The 24,540-nt window shown below is 42.0% G+C and overlaps 1 protein-coding gene across 1 annotated transcript in view; it reads left to right on the forward strand.

Moving 5' to 3' along the window:
- arhgap24 (Rho GTPase activating protein 24) overlaps positions 1-24,540 on the forward strand; it is a 58,540-nt gene extending 34,000 nt beyond the window's left edge. Inside the window, exons 4-10 of the mRNA XM_079179696.1 lie at positions 14,205-14,327; positions 18,034-18,241; positions 19,903-20,035; positions 21,021-21,094; positions 21,183-21,304; positions 21,399-22,587; positions 22,749-24,540. Of these exons, the coding sequence (XP_079035822.1) occupies positions 14,205-14,327; positions 18,034-18,241; positions 19,903-20,035; positions 21,021-21,094; positions 21,183-21,304; positions 21,399-22,587; positions 22,749-23,013 (2,114 nt within the window). The 3' untranslated portion in view covers positions 23,014-24,540. The remainder of the gene's footprint in view (positions 1-14,204; positions 14,328-18,033; positions 18,242-19,902; positions 20,036-21,020; positions 21,095-21,182; positions 21,305-21,398; positions 22,588-22,748) is intronic.

Consider the following 24,540-nt stretch of genomic DNA (forward strand, 5'->3'; position numbering starts at 1 on the left):
GCTTTTGCTCCCTCAACCTCCAGCTGAGAAGGGGGCACGTCTTCCTCTGCACCCCATGGATCTTAACTCCAACCCAGGTCTGTCTCTTTACACAACAGTAATGCATACTAACACGTTTGCATCTGGTTTGGAATGACGGCAAAGATATAATTAGACTTTTGCACTGTTTTAAGTGTCAGTTCCGACTGGAGGAAGGGGTGAAAGGATTTCTCAGACAGCTTTACTTGTCCTAAACCTAAGACTCAAAGATACTTGCCGCGTTGCAAATTGCTCTCCGTTCTCATTGAGAAAGTTTATTTTCCTTTTGCTGGTCATTCATCATGTCAGCAGATGGGTGTTTTACAAGTTACAGTTCATAGCCTGTGTTTATTGCAGCTGTGATTTCAGATGACCAGTTTATGATGCTTGCATTCCTATTTTTGGTGTCGAAGTGACACCGCTGCGGGATACTTTTTATTTGTAGACAGCACCCAACATTTGCAGACCTGCTCTGTGACTAACTGAGTCTTTTTTTCTTGCAAAATGTTTCATATGCAATGATTTCTTTTAAAAGTGGGGCTTATCCCTGTGGTGCTGCTTGAAAGGATGAATGGCCATTCATTAATGAACTACGCTGCAGTTTAATTATATATATTCTGTATAAAACTCAGATACTTAAAAAAAAAAAAAAAAATGTATAAGTATCAGAATTGATGCATTGATTTATTACTCAAATTCTGCAGTACATTACCCACAATGCAACTCAACCACCAACAGTTCGGTCAGAGATCCGGGCGTGGTATGCTAGTAGCGGCTAATGCTGCCTCGGGCCGCTAGCCTCAATCAGAGATGCGATGAGCGGGTCACAAAAGGCTTTATACAACTTTGTTCACATATGCAGCCCGACACCAACGAACCACACAGGGATTTCTCTTCAGCAGAGTACTGAGAGCAACTCTAACAATACACACTCCATTTTGTGTGTGTTTTAGTGCACTGCACCCTACTTATCATGACATATGAATTAAGAAAAAGTTACATATTTCAATTTCAGAAAAAAGAAGACTAGTACAAAGTTCCTATGCACACGATTAACTTTTAAGTGTTAAGCAAGACTGACTTCACTGAAATGATGTGAATGGGATTTAAACATCTGAGCCATTGGAATAAGTTGTATAATATCATAAGCTTTTTAGACCATATAAGTAGTACCTCCCAGGTATGGTTTTACTAGCTTTAAAGAGAAAATCTTGCCAGAGGAAGGAAAATCATGCTAAGCAAAAAAACATTCCCATAGCTGGATCACATTTCACTGTGCTTCACTGCTTGAGGCAGATAACCGAACACGCTTGTGAATTCATGGCTCCCAGGCTGCCTGTAAATCCATCATGGTAAAGACGTTCTCAGGCAAAAAATCTGAAGCAACATATGCGAGACAGGAGAAACACTGTGAATGTTGCAGCAGAAATGAGATTTCAAGAATCCTCGACGTAGGTGAGGAGGAAAGAGAGAAAGAGGTGTTTTATATGTTTTGAGAGAAAGCACGTCAGAAAAATCTGCTGGTTGAATTCAAAACATATTTCACTACTTGCCTGTTGGAAAAGCAAGTAATAAATGACGAGACGATAAAAGTAAATGATTTGCCAATAAGTGGGCATACCCTAACAATATTAACTACTAGCACCGTTGTTGTACTGTGACCAGCTCTGTTTGACATTCATTGTTTTTAATCTTTGACTGCAATAATGAAGTGATCCGGTGTGTTCACAGGGTCGGATGGGTTGATAACAAGGAGCAGACTTGATACAATTATTGGACCAAAAATTAATCGATTCGCTGTTTGAGTAAATGTTAAGAAGAAACGCCAAACATTTGCTGGCTCCAGCTTCTAAAATGTAAGAAGTTGCTACTTTTTCGTAATCTTATAATATACTGGATCCCTTTGGGTTTTGGACTGTTGGATTACAAAGCAATTTGAGAACATCACTTTGGTGTTTGGAAAATTGTGATGTATAGGACCAAAAGATTTATGAATTAATTGAAAAAAGCTGCAGATTAATCACTAATCGTAAAAGTGTTAGTTACAGCCCTGAGACCACTTCCAGTTTGCTATAACGGGCATCAACACGATATACAGTGAACAACTGTTAATCTATGCAGCACTGTACACTGTTCCAAAGAACTAACCGAACAACATCAGCAACAGTTCAGCAACACACAAAGGGCCGACCACATTGTCAGCATTTCCCTGTCTCACCACTTAGATCACCACCAATCTCCCCCCCCCCCCCCCCTCCCGCACTGCAGCAGCCCTCCCAGGCCGACAGTGCTTTGGCCAGCTTTGTCAGAGAAAACAAGGCGGATGTGGAGCGGCAAAGCAGACAGGACTGCTGCGATGGCCAAAATGAAAGCGAGCTTATCTCGTCGAAAGTCCATTGGCCGTCTAAATAATTGGACGACGAGGCAACAGGAGGTTGTTGTTTTTTGGGGGTAGGTGCATGCTTCACACAGATATGTGTGCAGAATCATACATTGAAAACATCTGGCACAGACGGACACAAGCGCGAGTTTATTACCCAGTGACGGGGATGCTTCCGCTCCGGGATCACCAAAAAATGGTGTCATTTATATTCCACCTCATCAGTTACCAAGAAGAAATATGAAGTGGTGGAAAAGGCTCATGCAGGGTGATGACTGATGCACGTCTATCTGCTCTCCATCAACAATAATGTTCACCTCTGACAGGCCCCTTCAATCTCCCAAAGCAATCAAGCAAATGAAAATGTTGATTCATGCTTCTATGACACATAACCAGTGTGAGTTCATCTTGAATTCATTACTTCAGGTGAATGAAAATCACAGGAAGCATTTGTCTTAAAACTCAGCTGTCAGGATCTTTTTTGTTGCATCTCTCTGTCTCTCTGTCTTCACCAACAGCATATCCAGCCAGACTCAAGTGGTTTGCCGTTTCCCTTTTGATCCTCCCACGTTGCCGGTTCTCTTTGGTTTCTCACGAAGGAAGGACAGAAAACGTAAGCAGCCAAACAATAAACCAGAAGTTTCAATAACCCCGTCTGAAAAGTTCAAACGGCTTTCCCAAAGGCCAGGCTGACTCAACCTACCAATTTTGGCTGTGGGGAGTGCAGGTGTGCATCTGCCCCCGAAGCCCTCATCAGCGCTGAAAGGTGATATTAGCAGGTATTAGTGAGCCGAGCAACAGGTACTTTGTCAAGTCCTTGTTTCATTCTCTGGTTTAAAAAGGAGGTTCAGTCCCTTCGCAGAGGTGCCAGGAAGCTTGTCTACGTCTATTCCTTCCAGGTAATTAAGATGAAAGCTGTAACATCTAAAACAAAGCAGCAGATTGAGGGGAATGACATGTTCTCCTGCAGGAAAAAAAAATCAAATTTTCTTGATGAAACATCATCCTACAAAAAAAACATTTTAGCAGTTGCATCCTTGTCTACATCTGTGTGTGTATGAAGCTTAGCACTGACAACGTCCCGTATCAAAATCGAAACAAATGTGGATATCGGACAAACATTGTGGGCGATCATTCGGGTCACAGAGTACACACCAAGTAGGAATTCCTGGCATGTACGCCACACAGATTTACAGTCTCATGGCCGCGAGTGCATGATATACACACTTGTCCAATCGGGGATCTGTCACAGTGAGATGTGTTTATGTAACCGCGAGGATGCATACATGTTTCACACGGACACATGAATTCATATAATATGGTGAGGATACCCGGCCAAAAGTGCATTCAGAACTTCTGCCAGGTTGACTTTCGAGAGCTCTCCGGCAGAGCCACTCTAGGGTTTTCCTGTTGGATCTGTATGTACTGCACCTTTCCAGTAGCTTCTTCTAAAGTATCAGTCTGCTTGTATTACTGATGTAATGTTTCAGCCTCCCAGCATTTGCGTGCAAGTGTTCGAGTGACAACAGCTGCCGGCCCTCACCAAAACTCAACACTCCTAACATTTTAATGGGATATTAAGCCCCCCCGTTCAGTAGTCACCAAAGCTGTGAGTGGTCTTAACCGTTGACTCCTAAGGATTTTGGTATTTTAACAAACCTCAAAGTCTTGTCATGCATAGTTTAAAGATGTTTGGAATTAATCTCACGTCATACTGCAAGTCACCACAGAAATAAATAGGAACGCTTGTGGTTTCATGGCAATTAGCGAGAGCTGCTATAAATGTCAGTTGTGATTTATTATTACAATTTTCAGTTTTGGGCTGTTAACACTTTCAAACTAAGTCAAACATTAATGGATCATTCCAGGATTAGTTTTCTTTAGTATTATTCTTTACATTTACTACAAATCACATACTTTGCACTCCATTCAGCCATTTTCCAACGCAAACATTTTATATTTTATATTTGTTGATTCACATTTCCTGCCTGAGGGCTGCCTTTGGTTTCCATTTCAGTGAAGTATGCACACCAACTTGAGGAAACTCAAGACTCTGTTAAGATACAGTATATTAACCGTCCACAAACATGATGTACTGTATTCTTATCTAGTTAGAGGTAAATTGGAAAAAGAAAAAGATTGAAAATGAATAGACAACGCTGGGTTTGCAGTAAATGTGGTGAAACAGAATAAAAGGCTCTTCACTTTTCCATCTGTATTAGTCTCTAGTCTTTTGAATTATCATGCCGACTTATGTTCCAACACAAGCTCTGGACTCAAAGTCGTGTGTGAGCCGTGTTTCCTTTTCCTAAAGTTGAAATTGATTCCCCTTCCATAATGGTGTATTTACAGCTGCCTTGGCAGCACACACAGACACAGCTCTTTATTTAGTTGGCATGAAATCAGAAAGGAGACATTCTGCTTTTTTGGACTGACCCACTGCTTCCCCCCCGACTTTATGACAACTCATTAAAACTGTATTCACTCAACAGCAAGGTATCATGTTTGCCTTTCAGCACCAAAGAATACAGAGAATTTAGAGTTGATGTGGCCATTATTCTCCATTTTTGCGGCGCCGTGATTACCTTCCTCCCTATGGGCGCCTGTAGAGGGACAGTAGAGCCAAACAACCTTTGTCCCCTTTGACCTCCCCACTCCTTTTCACTTTGTTACTCATTCAGCATCAGATGGTAATGGATAGCCATAGTAACTCTTTGGACTCTGTGTTCTGCACCAGCCAATGTCTTTGGGGAGGCTAATGTTGTGGTGTCTGCCCTCAGATTATGCCGATTAACAGGCAAGGACCACCGTAACACCAGGAAGAGAATTAGCCATCGATACCTTACTGGGAGTCTGGTGGAACAGGACACCCATTAGAGATACAAGGGAAGATATAGCAGAGAGAGAGAGGAGCTCTACACCAGGAGTCTGTCAGCATGACTAATGTGTTTAAAGTTGTAATGACAGTTTAAGGTATTAGGATACGAAAGAGTAAGATTTGATGACTTTTTTACATCCTCATCCATCATAATGTGGAGATGAAAGGTGTAGTTTGTCACTGCAACTAAGTATTACACTTTTAATTATCAAGTCAAAACCCAAAGATGTTACATTTTCAATGATTCCAAGGCAAAAACAAGTTTATGAAGTAATTTAAGAAGTAGGAACAAGAGAATGTTTGGGTTTTTGCTGAAATTATTTGTATTATTGTGAAAATAGTTGCTAAACTAATTTCCAGTCGATTAACTAGCTATTGACGGCATCTCCCGTTTTCATTTCATTCTCAACCATCAGGCGCTTTATTGTCGTGTAGAGCTGCAAGTAACAATTATTGTTCATTATTGACGAAGCTGTTTAGTTCATTAAATGTTCAAATTCGAAATCTCAACGTCACAACAAATTGTCCAAACAGTCCACTATTCACTAGTCATTACTTTAACTGTGCCTATGTTAGTTTAACTTACTTAATTAAAGTCTGCATTAATTTATATTTAACTTGTTTATTCTAAATGTTTGAATACAACACCAAAACAAAGTGATACTAGTAATAATAGTAGTAATAATGTGTATTCGCTCTTACTACCACATGCAAAAAGTCAATATTATGACATTATTATGCTCTAAACAGTTTGCGGTTGCAGATGTTAACAAAGCATTGCAGTGTGAATGGGGCATCCCATGTTTGCTTATGGGGTCATGCCCTGTGTCAAACCAGTGGCCTTTTTCAACCCAAGCCTTCAGAGAGATCTGTCTATTGTTCCCATTACAGTTCTTAAGAGAGGTATGTGAGTGTGTGTGTGTGTGTGTGTGTGTGTGTGTGTGTGTGTGTCTGTGTGTGTGGACTCCCCAACCCCCTCTTCAAACCTCACCTCCCTCCCCTCCTTCCCTTTCTCTTTCACACCCTCTCAGCTGTGCTCACTCACTCACTCACTCATTCTGAGCCAGGCCAAAAAACTGGCCGAGCAGCTCCTCCGTCAGGAACCCCCGTCCTCAAGTTAACCCAGGCGGCCGGGACTTTGCGACCCACTCAGGGAGCCTCGTTTCTGGATTGCCAGAGATAGGAGCGTGGAGGAGACATGGAGATGGTTCATCAGGCGATTCATAGTTTACCACAGTATGGATTATGTGATTTACTATCCTCACATCAAGGTAACAACAAGTGTGTTCTTTGACTGTTTTGAGTCTGCTGACAGCCTTCTATCTCTCCACTGCAATACAATGGGTGCATTTTTCGAAACACATCTTAACTACAGACTTCTTTGTTGCAATAGCTGCACTTTGGTGAGGGATTAGATCATCAGGAGGTGATATCACTCATGAATGAAACTGACTCTGTGTATGAGAGGCGCCTTCATTTGTAAACCAAAGATGAAAAAGGAAATAAGAGTAGTTTTTGTTTCCACTTCAAATCCTCGTCATCGTTCCGCATGACTGAACACACATGTTTACATTGTCGCTCCGCGAGTGACTTCTAGTCCTGTTGGAGGTATTTATGGTGTGTGGACTTCTGAGAAGACTATCATTAGACACAATATTGAATCTCAACTTGCCCCTGCTTGCATGCAAACAAGAAGACTCTCGCAGACAAGAGAGAGCAGACAGTGATGAAGTCATGTAATCTCCCTCTGCACACACACACACACACACACACACACACACACACACACACACACTGGGAAAATTAGGACATATTTTTGTCATTTAAAGCTAAACTAGGTAGTTACTGCGTCTGCATTGTTTTCTGGGCCCGCAGCAGCTGCTTCCTCCACTTGGCGAGCAGCACAATCAAAGTCTGGAAGAACATTTTCACAAGAAGTCTCCCACAAAATGTATTCTGCCTTTGAGGATACTGAATGTTTTTTAGGTAGTTTATAATCCTTTAACACCCACTCCCTTTGGGGCAATGTCTGCCAAAATTAAAACAAATTGACCATTTTTTATTGTTAGACTCTTGCAATGAGGTGAACATAAGGTTTATCACATTGTTGGACTGCTAGACTGAATATTTTTTATGGGTTCAGTTGAATACCTTGTATTGTACTGCACCTATAGCTCATTTTAACTACATGGTGGTCTGTTTGAAAATTACCACATTAAAGGAATAGTTTGACATTTTTCAAAATGGGCTTATTCACTTTCTGGCCGGAACTAAGATGAGAGGATTGATCATTTTGGTATTTGTTCTTTAAATATGAAACTACGGAACAGGAGACAGTTAGCTTAGCTTAGCATATAGAGTGGCGGCAGGGAGAAACAGCTAGCCTGCTCCAATATCTTGTATATGTTAAATATGTACAAAAAAACAGAAGAGTTAAGTCAATAACTTGACATTTTAAGGTTACGTGCCAGACAATTGTCTTTGTGCTAAGCTAAGCTCTTGGGTGTAGTTTCATTATTTAAGTGACACATTTGAGAGTGGTATCAATGTTTTGGTCCAACTCAAGGTGAGAAAGAGAATACTAGATTATTGTCCAACTACTCCTTTCAGCAAAAAAGACAATACGCACAGTCTGTATGTTCATATTTATGTAACATTTTATAGTGCATTTTTATATTCTAGCAGTTAGTGAAACATCTGGTGCTAGCTACAGTGGATGTAAAAAAATTACAACTGTTATCTTCACAAAATGAAAGCATTTATTCTGTGATTCCTACCATCCAACGTAACACTGCGTGTTGTTTTACAGGACTTCCTTACAGAGGTATACCGGTCAGAGTGAAGTGTATCAGGGCTCCAGGTATTTGTGAGCAATTACAGCACAGTGGGATCCTTTGTTGTCTCCCACCTGTTTCTGAGCCATTAGTTAAAGACTAGTCTGCTGCTGAGTTCGGCCACTTATTAAGGCTGGTGGTCAAACCTGGAATGAACAGTTGTTAGCTCTTTGAACCCAACTCAGATAGTCATTATGACAGGGCAGCTGTAAATAATGGAAACATTAGAGATAATTTCATATGATGCGAGGTTGTCAGTGATATGTTAAGGTTTTGTGTGAGGACATTCAATTCAGAGGTAATGCAACAACAAAAAAAGACGTATGTTTTCCATTTTAGCCATATATTTCCTTTGTTTGAAGCTGTATACAGTTTTGAGGTTGATTGTATTAACCATCTGTCTGCGATTATGCTGTGGCATGATCCAGTTGGAGTAGTTTCCTTTATGTAAATAGCAGAAGTTAAGTAAACTAAGTCGTCACGTTGGCAGGAGAGCGTTGTGAATAGAATTACAGTTGAAATGTGAAAGGGTGAGCCATTTTCCTCTTTTCCTGAACTTTTTTCACGAGTGAGTCTCAAGGTGAATAAAGAATCCTTCCTTAATACAAGCTGTCCTCTGTCCTTTGTAACGCTGACAATTGTTCACCGCTGAGTTTATAAAAGTTTGGAGCGGTGTGCTGAAGCGTGGCGAATCAGGGGAATTGTGACAGCTGTCACGGTTGTCTCTTCAGGTACATTTGCGCTTTAAGCGAAGATCCTTGACTGTCTCTGGCAGCAAACCCCTGCTGGGATTGGTCTCATTTAAGAAGTAAGGATTTAGTGGGTTTTTTTCAAAAACACAGTGCCAGTCTGAGAATTATGTGCTGGAGAATAATACCTAAAGGCAGCATCGCCACAGCCGGAAAATAATCTGTCAAAGGGGAGCCTGCGGTTATTTTATTCAGTGGACAGATGTGGAGAATCTACCTAAAGGCGACAAGATGATATTTGGGCTAAATGCGTTTGTCTTTCTGCAGCTAATGCTTAAATGACCAAAATCCCGGCTGTGAAAAATGCAGACCAGGGATTGAAAAACTCATATTTGTTCGTCACAGGAATGTGGTTTCGTTTTTCTATTATCTGTTTATCTGATTTCACCCTGCCGATAAATCATTGATTGACCTGTATGTGTTTGACATCAGGAGACAATGCTGCAAGAGTTATCTGAGAATGCCGTGTGTTTGTGATTAGGCTAAAGAGTTTCCAAACAATTAGTACTTTTGCAGAAAAAACACTTTTATAGCATTTGGCAAAAAGAAAAAGGTACTGGGAAAGAAATATAAAAAACTTGGAATCATCTTTGCCAAGAATGCAAATGGCCCACCTGGAATAGCACCTATGTCATTCACAAACTGATGACTCAATTATTGCAGCTGCTACTTTGGTCTGCTTTTTCTGTAAACTCCTTTGGTGGATAAATTAAGCTCTTGGGCACATAACTCAAGGCAAAAACACACCTCTCTTCCCTTATTAAATATCTGGACATACACGGAAAGACAGACGGTATAATTTTGTTGTCACTTGTATTGTCATCTGCTTCAAACAGTCTAAGAATGGATACCAATTATATCGGGTACAGGGCTACAGATTTGTCCATTGGCAGAAAAATACAAATATGTAGTAAGAGATCTCAGGAAACAGCTCTCTCACAGGTTTAGAAGGTCTCGTCTCGGAAGATGTCCATGTGCCAAGTGAGTTTGACATATCTCCCCGTCTTTATAAACAATGTGGATAATTCAGCCACTGAGTAAGAATGTTGAGCATCAACAGGAAATGGCAGGGGGAACAGGAGTGTGTTGTAATAGCCATGGTATGCTGTATAATCCTGTTGCACGCTTGTTTAATAGCTTCACAGCCGTTGTTTCCGAAAGGAAATGCTGCCGCCTTTCAATGCAAGTAATGGAAACAGAACGGGCTGATTGGTTTAAAATGTGGACAAAAGCACTCACAGGGGCACCGGGGGAATCACAATCGCTTTGCATGACAATCAATGCAAATGTGAAACTTTTGTGTTTCAAGCTGGCCAATGTGACTAATTGGTGTCACTGTGGGATCCATCTGGCAGATCCACTTCACTGATCAGCACATGACCATTTGGCATTTTGACCAAAGGTCAAAAATATGTGCACGCTCGTCTTCTTACAAGATAGTGGTAGTAGTGTTTTTATGGCTTCATAATGAAAAACAGGTTGATTGTTTTTATGAGCATGTTTTGACAAACCATGGTCATTGTACATAGCACATGTTTTACAAGAAAGTACATTTTCCCCCGCACAGCCTAATAAATTACTGTTAAAATAGCCTGCACCTGCTGTGACATGGTAACCCGAGATTGTAGTTAAATAGACAGAAGTCTTCCTTAATTGATATGAACCCTGCATAACTGTCTCTCAAGAACCACAAAATGCCAGCATTATTATTTTTCATATTTGATTATTGCCTCTTAGCTATTAAAGTATGCATAAACTTTCTGAAAGTTGTCAGTAAATGTCAAAAATCTAAATATTTCCTATTGCACTACAGGAAAAGAAATGTTCTGAACACTTAATTGGACATGTTTCGATTTGTTTAATTATACTTGATTGCTGTTCTTCACAAATCCACAAATTACTGAAAATACATCAAGCAGCTATACGGCTGTGCGGTGTGACATTTAGCATTATTATTACCATGAACATGGCCACTGCGGTTTATTTCCCATATATATACTAATGTCCTGGTGCTGTAAATTCTCACTAGAGCTGCAAATGTGTATTAATCAACAGATGAAAATAGTCCCCAAGAAATGCACAATTTACTCCTGTTTGACTAACATGTACTAAAAAACAACAGTGCCCCACTTATTATTAAGTAAATTATTTCTCCCTATTAAACATAAGCCATTCTTAAAGATGCCAACATGTTCAGTAGGAACATAGGCTTTTGGACTGATTTGCTTCAGACCCTTAAAAAAGCTTGGCACAGCCCTGGTAGTCTCTCTCTCTCTCTCTCTCTCTCTCTCTCTCTCTCTCTCTCTCTCTCTCTCTCTCACACACACACACACACACAATTGACACACCAACACATCGATATTTTCTCCTCTCTCAGTCTCTGAATTAAATCTTCTACTTTATCAGCCGATGAGTTTGTTACTCGAAGGACTTCAGGTTGTTAATCTAAACGTGAAGCGCCGTCTTTTGGAGCGACGGAGCTTTTCCACCGGCTGAAGAAACTCACACGTGCGAATAGAAGTGAGAGCTGCACGTTTGCCGGGTTGATTGGTGCCTCGTTTCGCCTTGACGGAAATTCGGTGGAAATCTGTTGCGCGTCGCAGGTTGAGGAAGCGAGAGATGAAATGACACTGTAGATGTGATCCCCTGCGCGTGAGAGGTGAGCTGAAACTGACTCTTTATGTTTTAGTCCCGAATGTTCAAATAGAAAACATTTAAATCGCTTAAACACCAATGTTTTGCTGCAACATTAAAGACCGGGATGTGATTGACGGAGTTAATCAATTGCGTCTACTCCATGTGAGGTGTAATTAATGGGACTATGGAGTCAATAGCATAGTAGTGGCTAATCACTGGATCAGGAGCAGATAGCCTGCTATTAATAATGACTTGATGTCAGATAACGATTATTGGTCAAAACTTAAAAATGGTGTCTCTAATGTGAGAGTTGGTCTGTGCGAGCTTTAACACTGTTACTGCAGACACAATATGAATGGACTGAGTAATAGGTGTATATTATGCATGTACTGGCTGCAATGATATTTGGACACCTTACAAGAAACGTTCATCTGCTTTTTTTCAACATTGTGTAATCTGTGACTTTCAAACCTGATTTTGACATGAACAGAAAATGTCATAGCTGCTCTGTTAAAAAAAAAAAAAAAAAAAAATCACAGATTCATAATGGATAATTTTGTCTTGATTCGTTTTAAAAGTGCAGAAATGTGTATTTTTACTGCTTTATTTACGGCTGCAACTAATTAATATTTTCTATCAATCTGCTGGAAATATTCTCAATGTGTTGTCTCACACGATGTCAAAAACAAATGCTGTATATCACTTTTAAGTGGGACAGGGCATATTTGTTGATCAGCTGATAAATTCATTGTCTAATCATGTCAGCATAGTTGGAACATTAAGTCATTGGAGCAGTTTGGAAATGCGAATAATTAGCAGTAAAATAAATGTTTAGGATAATTACTACATTGGCATTTCTCGTCATCCTCAGCCAATGAGCCAAACAAACTTGTTTCCTTTAATGGGACCAACAGTGGCTTCTTTCACACACACACAACTCACTAAATAGATACATGCTAATATGCCCGCGAGGTGAGGTATCTTCCTCATCCTTGTCACACTGTCTCTGTTCATAAAGAGGATAAACATTGTGAACATGTAGAATAGCACGCGGGCATCTGCTGCCCTCGTGATGAGATCTCATTAAGACTGACAGAGAGCATCAATATCACTATCAAAGTGTGGCTCTACATTCAGCTGTACGGGTTATCCAGATGAAAACACTGACAATTCAACGTGAGTCTGGATTTTTTTTTTTGCTTCTCTGAAGCTGGTTCACATCTGGAACTGAGCAACAAGTCTTGAAGCCCACACCTGCAAACATGTGTGTTAATTCATGATAGTGACAATGATAATAATTACCTTACATTTAAATCATTCGTTGACAGATATGTGCGCTTGCATGTGTACCAAAGTGTCCAAAAACGACTGGATCTTTTGGTTTGCATCAGAAAACAGCTGAAGTATACATTTTTGCTTCATTAAAAGTCATTAGGACTTCATATTGGTGAAGTGTCATGTTGTGTTGTAGCAGTCTATAAATATGTTTCAAAGGCAACACACAGATCTCAAACCTGGAACAAAATCAATGGAGCAGGAGGACCTGGTGGTCAGTCATGAATAATTCAACGGTCGCGTGACACACCATTTGTCTCTTAAATAGCTCGTCTCTTCCTATAATAGAGCAGGTGCATCCCTGTGACATGCCACGAGTCCTTGTTTGTTTGTTAGTTTGTTTCATCCCACTCAGGATGAAGTGGAGCTGTATAGATGGTTCTGTTGTCATAGTAATCCCCGCATCCAGATTCGTTATGTGAAGCCCGGTCCAGACCCTCCACTCCGATCTGTCCGGTCTCGCATGACAGCAAAGTGCTCGTGGCCATTATCCGTTAAGTCGAATCAGGATAGCTGAGCCTGCCTCTAATGGACCACACGCTCCTGCCCAGAGATATAAACATTTCTTTTTGATTTATTACTGCAGGAGGGTTAATTCAAGGGGCAGCATGTGTGTCCAAAATCGCCGTATTTTTCAGAGACACCTACTGGTTAAGTTCAAGTACATTATCGTGTCATCCAAGGACGTTATGAAGTCAGCCTGTACCCTGTTCACCTCTAGTGTCCTGCAAAATGAGTCTCAAAATGAGTTTTTTCTCTGAGCCAGACGTTTTCACTTCAGTTGCACTTACATACAAACTGTCCAGTTTCATTCCTATCTAAATTCTGGTGGTTTCACAGCCTGATTTATTCAACATTTTAGTTCTAAACACATGGGGAAATTGATTTTCTACAGCTGTTGGCAGTATTTTCTGATGGCAAAAACAGATCAAAAATATTCCCTCTGTAAAAACATTTGTCTCTAATATGTCTGCAACATAGCACATATATTTGTCTTCATGTTATCAACTGGGAAAGTTAGTTAGATTGTTTACCCTGCTGACCTGTAGTGTCACCCCCTGGAGTCATCTTCTGTTAAAAAATGTCTTTTGCTTATTGTTTACTTCCTGAGGATGTTTGAGCTTCACTGGGCAGAATATTACGTGTTCAGAGTTTGACACTAGAAGGATGTTTTCACATTCAGCGTGTCTGAAAGCTGCTCAGTCCCGTAAATCTTGATTGCATTGTACAAAGAGATCCAGAGATTTCTCTTTGTGTCGAGAGGTTTTATTCTCCACGCATTCACGATGAGAGTTTTGCCACTGGACAGACGTCTGCTACTATCTACAGGATATTGTAATCATCTATGTTTCTGTCTCTTTTTACTTGAACAGGGGGAGACAGAGAGCGGATGACAGCCAACCATGAGACCTACCTTCTTATGGCCAGCACCCAGAATGACATGGAGGATTGGGTGAAGACGATCCGCAGGGTCATCTGGGCGCCTTTTGGTGGAGGTCAGTATGCACCCACAGCCCCTGTTTTTATGTGCCGACTGACTTGTAATGAGATTTGCATCTGCTGTTTGTTTTTCATTTGGGTGACTTAAGTGTGTGTGTGTATTCAATCACTTCTGTCTCTGCTAGGTTCTTTTGAGCAAGGCCATCAAACTGCTGGCTGTGTGGTCTGATCCCGCTGACAAAATACATCTGTTACATTGCAGAGAACGTGTGTAACTAAAGGACTGAAAGTACAAAACTTCAGTGGCCTTGTGCACAATGATAATGGTGCAACCTGAATCTATTTGTGGGTGCGTGATAGAGGCGGGACTTAGCAGTAAGTTCCAGGTGCAATACTGCATTTATTTGACATATTACAGGGTTTGCTCTTTTTTTTTTTCCTGCAATATTTTAACCATCTAAAACAAGTATCCAGAGTCTGTTGGCAGGTAAAGCAGCAGGTTGCCTCCTCTTTTCCTTTCAGTCCATATGTTAGGTGTCCTGCCACATGCCGGTTGCGTCACTACAATACTTGACTTCGCCATGACGCAGTCGCACGCGAGGAATGTCTGTGAAGCTGGAATTTACGCTCTCGTGTCATCATCCTGCCTCTTTTGTTTTCTCTTCCCATCCATCCCGTTCATGCTAATGCACAGAGGACATTAATGTGTCCAAATCAATTACATGCATCAAATATAACAGAAAAAACAATGTCGATGTAGCTACCATCAAGTGCGCTGGGGCTCATAGCCGAAGTGCACGATGTTGCAATTGTTCCTGGGATCAGTGCGGTGATTACCGAGTGCCCCGCTGCACCGCTGAGGCTTGTTATTGACTTAACTGGCTGACATTGTCCCACATTGTGTTTCGAGCGGGGGGACAAGTGCGGCATTTGAGACCGGACGGGCCGTGCAGGCGGCTCTCTGTGACGCAGTGAATGGATGAGGCTGAGCTGGCCCCTCTGTTTTCAGTGCGGGGAGTTTGATGTCGATTGCAGTTGACTGCTCTTCAAAAGGACGAGCCATTTGCCAAAGATGCCACGAGAAAGGTGGCTCCAAGTTGGAGCGGAGCCGGACTTTCACACACACACACATATACAGAGCACACACATATTCCAGGCTTTCACATTTTGCAGTAGCAGCAGAGACTAACTGAGCCCTGATTGGCTGGTCAGCGCCCCTGAAGTGTGATTACAAAATTTGTGTTCAGAGAGCGACAGACAGGGAAGGGAGCTTGTGTTTGAGCTCGGAGCTCCCAAACGTTTGCCGTCATGTTGTGCTGAACACTTGCTATGATGTTGAATTAATTACTGGCCGGCTTGAACAAACAGCTGGACAAGGGAGAGTTTGAAGTCATGTGCAGTTGTGGCCTCTCCATCTGGATCTTTGGAGATTTATTTCATGGTAATTACCAGTTGTTTATTTGTAAAAAGTTTAACTTTAGCTGTAGTTGCTGTTAGATTAATGCTATATAGAGAGCTATTTTGAAATGTTCATAATCCTAAAACACATAATGTGTATACTTAACTTTTTTATTTCCAGCCTTGTTCTCTAGAGCTTCTATGGGAGATTTTGTATTTGTTGGTTTGGACTAAAATTTTCACCACAACCACCTCCTATCACTCTGTATGTCAATGTTAGTCTGGCTTTTTGACCTTCGACAGCCACCGTTTTTCTACTTAATTTACAGTTCATATTTAGTTCACCGCAGTGAAATGTACTTCACAGTAAAATGGGATGTTTTCCTGCCTTCTGGTTGTGGATCAGAGTTGTTATTCAGTATATGACTCAGATTTGTTTGGGTCAGTGTCTAATCTGCACACAGTTGCGGCTGTTTCGTTTCACTGTATATCTCCAAGAATATGTAACATTCAGCAAAGTAAAGAAGACGTTAATATCAGGATTATATCGCATATGTGAGGAACATTCATTCACCACACCACAGAAGAAGAAGATTAAAAGACAGATAGGAAGCTCCAGAAAGGGTGAAAATCAGGCTGTGTGTTGTGTTTGGACCTCCCTCCCGTGTGTGTGTGTGTGGGTGTGTGTGAGTGTGTGAGTGATGGTGTGTGTGTGTGTGTGTGTGCGTGTGTGTGCAGCAGTCGGCCTGTTTTGCTGCGGTAATCTGAGAGTGTTGAAGGAACCTACTGGGTGTTTGCAGAGTGGGGATGTCTCTCTTATGTGCTGAAGTCTTTGCAGTCGTGGTACAAGCCAGCAAACATGCATATAAACACACATGCATACTGTTCATAATCGCTCCACACACACACACATAGTTACATGTGATCCAGGGAAAACATTCCCAGACTCATGACTAGAAGGTCTGGAGGGATGACCTCATTTTCATCCAGTCACTTTTTCTCTCTTGTTCTCTGATGCTCTTTTCGATACGTGAGGATATTCATCTTTCTTTGCTCTGGTGGAGCTTGACTTATTTGTGGTTCACTCTGAACCAAGATTTGGGAAATGGATACACAGCTTCAAATATGTCTTTGGAATTTGCCACCGTTTAAAGTTTTGTCTTATTAGCGTTGCTGTAAAGATTGAAGTGGAAAAGTCCCCGAAGCGACCGACCCTGAGGAAAAAGACTCCGAAAAAGAGCTGCTTATTTCTGAGCAGCTTCTTTCTTTTTGATGTGAAAGATGATTGAAGAAAAACACTTTCTGTGAGATGGAAATGAAGACCGTTTGACTGACCTGCTATCAAACCGATGCATCTCTTTTATTGCTGCATAGCTTTTGTTTTCCTTTCTGCCAAATCTGAGGCTGTTTTTTGGAAAATGCTAGAATGCAGACACGTTAAATTCTGCACCTCAGGTGTGTTATCGTATCACAAATGTATCTTCCGGAAGCTTAGAAGCTGTGTCAGTTTCAAGAGGGGTGAGTGTGACAACATACCATAATATTAAATGGCGAAAAATCAACTAGAAAAGCTGCAAACTGATTTCATGCGATGTACCAATACACCGTTACAGAAACAGTGATTTAAACTACATTTTCACATTAACACTAGTTGGTTTGAAGCTGCTTTTTGCTGTGTCAAATGCTGTCAAAAGCACGTGCATCCTGGTGTAAGCTCAGTCCAACTCCGTCACTGTGCGGTACCTTGTCGTACCACGTGTGTGCATGTGTGTGAGTAGCCTCTGTCTGTCTCTGGAGACCGGAAAAGTATGCAGATCCAAATCTCTCAGGAAGGCTGCCTTAATCCCCTCTTGTGTTGCATCCACATGAGACGGCTGCAAATGGAAATCAGCCTTTCTTTCTTTCTTCTTTTTTTATGGCTACTCCCTCAAACAAAAGGCGAGAGGTACTCAGCGGGAAGTTAGAGATTTGATCATCAGACTAAGGCTTTGTGGGTCTACATATTCTTTTGCTTGGACTGTCTAGCCAGCCTTATCAGAATTATTATTTTTTTTCAATCAATTGAACGTGCTCTCTTTGATGTGCCTCAAGCTGCAGATGCAAGGTTATTGGTTTTTCAAATTCTTTGAAAAATGCTCTTTTACAAAGTAATATTGTGCAGGATATAAAATAGTATTGATATTTCAAAGGTTAAATTATAATTTCTGTCAGTTTGAAATCATGCCCTCAATGATTTTAGCTGTAAAGAGAGAAACATATTGTATATATCTAAGTTAAAGACATCACTCACTGCACCCTGATTCCCATATTATAAATATAACGATATTTTGAAGCATTGCCATTTATCAATGTCTTGTGTTTCAGGTATCTTCGGTCAGAAGTTGGAGGAAACTGTGCGGTACGAGCGCCGGTTTGGGAACAAGTTGGCCCCTATGCTGGTAGAGCAGTGTGCGGATTTCATCCGGCAGTGGGGCCTCAGGGAGGAGGGCCTATTCAGGCTGCCCGGACAGACCAACCTGGTCAAAGAGCTGCAGGATGCCTTTGACTGTGGAGAAAAACCTTCTTTTGATTGGTAAGGAAACCATAAGCGTACCGACCGGCTCCTCGGATTTCAGTGCATTTTAACGTGAAGTTGATATGTTCAGACTGTAGTCTGGTGAAGTTCTGCACATCTAGAACCATATGCGTGTTCCTGTTGGCCTCAATTCCTCCAGATGTTTACAAATATTTTCGACATATATATATATATATATATTGTAAAACAATAAAGATATATCATGGAAAGAAGGATGAATGTTTCATTTGAATGTCATGCATTTTCTGTCTGTCCTCTGTGCGACTTTGTGTTGACCACTTCAAAGTTATGTCATTTAACATGACAGTTAAATCTGTCTGCGCTCATTTCACTTGTATCAGTGCTAATATTCTATTTTTGAAACAATACCTGTGTTGTGGCTAACTGGAGGATAGTTGTGGATGTGTTGCCTTTACCGCACTGAGGGCGGCTGGTAAATCGGAGAAGAGGGACTTTTTTTATGAATGTCAAAAGTTATTGTGCTACCGTGCTCCTTCTCATCCCCATTGTACCTCTTCAGTGCAGCATTGTAAAACACAGCAGTACCAAACAGTGATCTAATGTCTGACACTTTGATGTGGTAGCCGGCGGATTTAATGGTAGTTCTCGGCTGCTGCTGTTGTGTTTGCTGACTCACAGAGACACCTGAACCAGATCAGTCGTTATGTTATTATTTCCTGCGCTTTTCCTGCCACGATAAGTCAAAATGTTGCTGTTTTTGTCTTTTATAACATATCAACATATTAAATCTAAATCCATCTTTTTAGTCTTTTTCGTCAGTCCAACATTTATGTGGCCAAATGCATCGGCATTGGAACAAATATTTAGCAAATGCAGGCACTGAACACATTTTGCTAGCACACCCTTTGTCCACCCCCACAGGTGTTTTCACTTGCTTGATTAGACCTCTCAGGCTGTGTGGGTGCGTGCAGATGGTTGTTTGAGTGAGACGTCACACCAGACAGGGGAAAAGCTCAGTCATTCATGCGTCTTCACATAATAGGCCAGCACTAGTAGAAGCATGATCATTTAAGGGATAGTTGGGGAGCTAACAGCCAGGAACACGTAGCGCTGCCCGTGTTCTCTGTACTGTGCCAGCAGAACAAAGAAAAGGTGTCAGGATTGTTCCAGCTGCCTCGTTGGCTCATTAGTGTCTCTGAGCCTGAAGTGGAAATCCTCTTTGCCTTTTGGCAGGTCATCGAAACCGCCCCAGTGTTGTTGTTGTTGTTCCCTCTGTTGCTTTCCTTGTTACCTGTCTGCCTTGTTGCTTATGACCTGTTTGCTAAAATTGATGATTCCCCCACATAGAGTTCTTCAGTGAGCCCAAATATCTCATCTGAAATCCCAGGTTTTTGGGGCATTTTGATTCGGCTCCCAGCCAGCCATATTTCACAACCAGATAAGAGTGGTATGATTCTTCTTTCCGATGCCAAATCATGAATAAGCATATTTCCCAAAATGTCAAAATATTCCTTTGAAGTTCTACACTTGATTTGCGGTGTTCCGATCATGAAAGTGCTCTTTGTTTTACGCCGCTTACGGTTTTTACATTATTTGTCCTTGCTGATGATGATTTGTGTTTGCCTCAATGCCATGTACCCATACTAATGAATAACCTCAACCCCTTCCCCATTTCTGTCTTTTTGTTCCCTGTGCAGTAACACAGATGTGCATACAGTCGCCTCTCTGCTGAAGCTGTATCTCAGAGAGCTGCCGGAGCCTGTCGTGCCCTTCCACAAGTATGACGACTTTCTGGCCTGCACCAAGCTCCTCAGCAAAGATGATGAAATGGTAAGAAAGGGCATTTGATGACTTTCTCCTTTCCTATACCTTTTGTACTTACTTTATATACTTCATAGCAACCGAATTGAGCACTGAAATGCTCTCTCGTAAATCATCCAAAGTCCTGCTCTGTGGCATTAAAGCCGGACTCTCGCTGCGCGGTCATCCGTCCTCTGCTCTGCTGTTTCCGTACGGAATGACTTCGTTGTGCCCGTCTTGACTTCTAACATCTAAATAGGATTTCCTTCACACCATAAAGATAACGCTTCACAGCAGGGGGACAAGTCTTTGGCTTCCTCACAGTGTAAACGTCTTTCCTTCATTTACACTCAGAGCTCTTGTTTGTGACTTTGTGTATCCATGTGATTGGGTGTGTTTTTGTATTTAAGTTTCAACATCTCAAGCTGCCCTGCCTTTTAAACCTCATTAAAGGAGGAACACAGTAAGCTAAATTCCCAATATTCCTTAAAAGATTGTGAGATCACTTCAGATTCACCCTAATTAAAACTATATAAATCCTCATTTTGTTTAATACTCTTTTTATTTGACTATTTTTTTGTATTTTGTTAAAAAAAAAGCAATGAGTCATGAATCCCTGTGGTAATAAAATCTTCTCATAAAGACAAAAACACATTTCCTCAGCTCAAAGAATAAGCATCCCTTTGAACACCTACCTCAGAGAGTGATGGGAATAATTAGTACTTTTTAGATGACAGATGATGAATCTTTTGTTGTATTTGTTCCTTTTAAAAAAAATCAAATCATTGCTTTCTTTAAAAAGATGAATGAGCATGATGAATCGTTGAGAGAAACATTGATGCTCTTTCAGTTTTAATAAAAGATCCGTGATCAGATTTTGTTCCCTCTCTTTTTCACTGATTGTTATTTGGTCTGTGGGTGTTATTGTTGTATTTGAACTTGTAGTACGAATTTCCATACATTTTTGTTTTTGATGGAACTTACTTCAACTGAAAAGTATCTGCTTCATCTGCAGGGTGTGAAGGAGTTGAGACAGCTTGTTGAAAATCTACCTCCAGTGAACTACAACCTTCTCAAGTACATCTGCAGGTATTAATAGATTGTTAATGTGGGTGATATCTCTAACTTTGATCATTACTAAACAGTGATAAGTTGATTTTCTTTTTTTCTTTGCCAGATTTCTAGATGAAGTCCAATCATATTCAGGAGTGAATAAAATGAGCGTCCAAAACTTGGCCACAGTCTTTGGGCCGAATATCCTGAGGCCGAAGGTTGAGGATCCAGTCACTATTATGGAAGGTGTGTATTCTTGCTGGTCGAGTGTCTTGACATTTAGTTTTGACCGTAATTGAATGAACATTTTTTAAAGTAACGTGTGGTCTCATGTTGTCAGGCACTGTTCTGGTCCAGCAGCTCATGGCCGTTTTGATCGGCCGCCACGACGTGCTTTTCCCTCTGGATGAAGACAGCCCCACGGCCCTCGAGCTTGCCAACAACAATATCGAGCTGCAACGGCAGCAAGCCACCACCTCTACCTCCGCCAACACCACGGTGTCTCAAAATGCCGAGAACAACAACACGCAGGTGGTGCGACAGTGTGTTTGGGAAGCACCCGAGTCTCCCTCGCACCGCCAGCAGGTGGACAACGGTGGCTCCCCGCGATCAGCGAGCCCTCGTAACGGCGTCATAGGACGCTTCGACATCACCCGCAGTCCACCGCTGACCGTCAAAAAGAACCCGGCTTTCAGTAAAGGCAGCGGGATTGTCACAAACGGCTCCTTCAGCTCCTCGCCCTCTTCAGACCCCAGTCAAGAAAAGAGCCCGACTTTGACCGGTGGTGGGAGTTTGCCCATGCGTCGTACTGGGACGCTCAAAGGCTCCGGCACGAAAATGGGCACCAGCGGCGTGACGAGTGGAAGCAGCTCCGCAGGGAACGGGACTGGAGTTGTGCGCATGGGCATCTCCAGCACTGACGTGGTCACAGGGGGTGTGAACGGCCGCAACGGTCTCTGGGTACCGAATGGCTGCGTGACGTTGCGCGAGAACAACAAAGCGCGTGACTGCCCCCATGGGGATCAAACGTCCAACCAGAACCGCTTGTCCACGTATGACAACGTCCACTTAAACCATCAAAACCTGCATCAGCAGAACCACATCACCAACGTGTGTCTGAACAGCAGCCACGAGGACAAGCAGAGCGTAGACAGCGCCACCTGGTCCACCTCCTCCTGTGAAATCTCTCTTCCCGACAACTCCACTTCCTGTCGCTCCTCCACTACCACCTGCCCTGAGCAGGACTTCTATGGAGGCCACTATGAAGACCTGGATGGACCAGCACAGGAAAAGGAGCGTCCCCAGTCAAGTAGAGGAGGCGAGGGGGAGGGCAGAAACAGCAACAGGGAAGGAAGTGGAGGTGGAGCGGGGAGGAGCAGTCAGGGGACCAGCAGCAGCAGTAGTAATAACAGTGATGGTTACACTGTTGGTAATGGACCCGGTGGTCACAGTGCTTTGCACAGTTTAGTGGCCAGTCTTAAACAGGAGATGCAGAAGCAGAAGACGGAGTACGAGGCCAGGATAAAGAGGTGAGAAATAGTGTGTTTTTGATGACATTAGAAGGAAATGGCTAAAGATAAATGAACATGGCTGCCGGCTCTAGCTTCTTATTTAGTGCACAGCTGTGAATCAAATAGGCGTATGTCCCAAATGTCTCTTTTCCCTAACCCTGTGCTGACCTCCTCTGCAGCTTGGAGCAGCGCAACCTGGAGCTGGAGACGGAGATGTTGGGCCTCCACGAAGAGATGGACCAGGAGAGGAAGAAGTACACCATGGCGGAGATCAAGCTGCGCAACGCCGAGCGCGCCAAGGACGACGCTGAGCGGCGAAATCAGATGCTGCAGAAAGAGATGGAGCAGTTTTTCTCCACGTTCAGTGACCTTACTGCGACTGGCAACCCCCCAGCCGCCGACCCCCGCCGGCCAGATCGTAACAACACCATCTGGATACAGTGAAGGAAGGGCGGGGAAATGCTAGCCAAGACTGGAAATGGTTTATTATAAGACGTGAACGTTACGAGGGCTCCAAACAGGATTTGGTTGTTAAGGGAAAAGTCGGGAAAGTTGCATTGCAGAGGTTGATGGCATGTTTTAACTTAAGAAATAGGAGGTGTAGGTCTAAGGCAAGACACCTGTATAAATGTAGACATCACCTGGAGTGATGCCAGACTGACATCTGTAAATACTGCATTATTTAAACAGCTCACAGACACTCTCTAACTCAGAAACAGTGGCAGTAATCACAGTACACCATGGTCTGTGATGACAGTGCTATTATTATTTTTACTTTAGCTCCTGGAGCCGTATGGAAGGGAAATGTAGAGAAAGGTTGTGTTCAGCAAAAACAACCTGAAAACGCATAAAGACCATGCAAAACGCCTCCCTGTCATAATTCACTTTTAAAAATCTAACCAAAAACATCTTATTGTTCTATGTAATTCTGTATCTGTCTCATGTACATAGAGGGAAACAATGCAGAAAAAAAAAACACAGTCATATGTATGTAAAAAGAAATGAAAGTAATACTTAAATGTTTATCTGGTATTTAAGCAAAGTTATCAATGTGCGATATTTTATATTAAGATTTCTCCTTGCACTTACGTGTTTGTTAAGTCTCAGCAAGGTGGTACTGAATGTTCTGTCGGTCAATGTGTGTACCATTTTAAATTGGATAATATTACTGTGTATGTGCCTGTGCTTCTGTGCTGTTTCATTTACCCCATGACCAAAAAAAAGAGCCTGTAATGTAAATATTTTATAGATAATCGTAGACACTACTTGTTAGTCCGCACTGTGGTGTGACGCATAATGCAGATGGATATGGCACGTATTGAGTTGATACGGATTTAGGAAAGCTCGTAACGATAAATTTGAAGACTTGCACGATGGGTCATTGGCACAAATCCCAGATCAAATAATTCAGAACGTCCGTCGACAAATTGTCCCTCTCCCTATTAACAGATGTGGAGCTGCTGTCTTCCTTTGAATGCTCTTGGGAATTACACTTCACGTTCTACCTCCGAGCATACGAGATTGAAGTTTAAAAAAATAGTCTCCTGTCGTCTTCTGACCATTTATCAATTGCAGCGACAAAGTACCAACTCAGAGTTGTGTTTGTGGGTCATAACTGTGAAGAAAGTGAATTACAGCATCAAGTGTGTCAACATTGAGGACTTTGAAAGCCTGGTGGCTAAATTCAGTAGCGAGCATTGTGTGCATGATGGTGCTTTGAGTCCGTGCGGGCCGGTGTACAATAAGTGAATGTCTGTAACGTGACTGCATATTGTTGAAGTCTTTGTGAGTGTATTTATGTAGCTTTAAGCCAAATGCACACACGCGGTGTGGATTTGCTGATGGGTACAAAACATCTTGAGTACAGACCTGAGCTGGATTTCTCTCAAAAGAAGCTGCTGCTGGCTACTCTTCCTCTGAAGACCAGGTCCCATTTAAACCTGCTGCTGGTCAATGCAGGACATCTGGAAT

This window comes from Pholis gunnellus (genome assembly GCF_910591455.1).
Source record: "Pholis gunnellus genome assembly, chromosome: 18".
Taxonomy (NCBI): domain Eukaryota; kingdom Metazoa; phylum Chordata; class Actinopteri; order Perciformes; family Pholidae; genus Pholis; species Pholis gunnellus.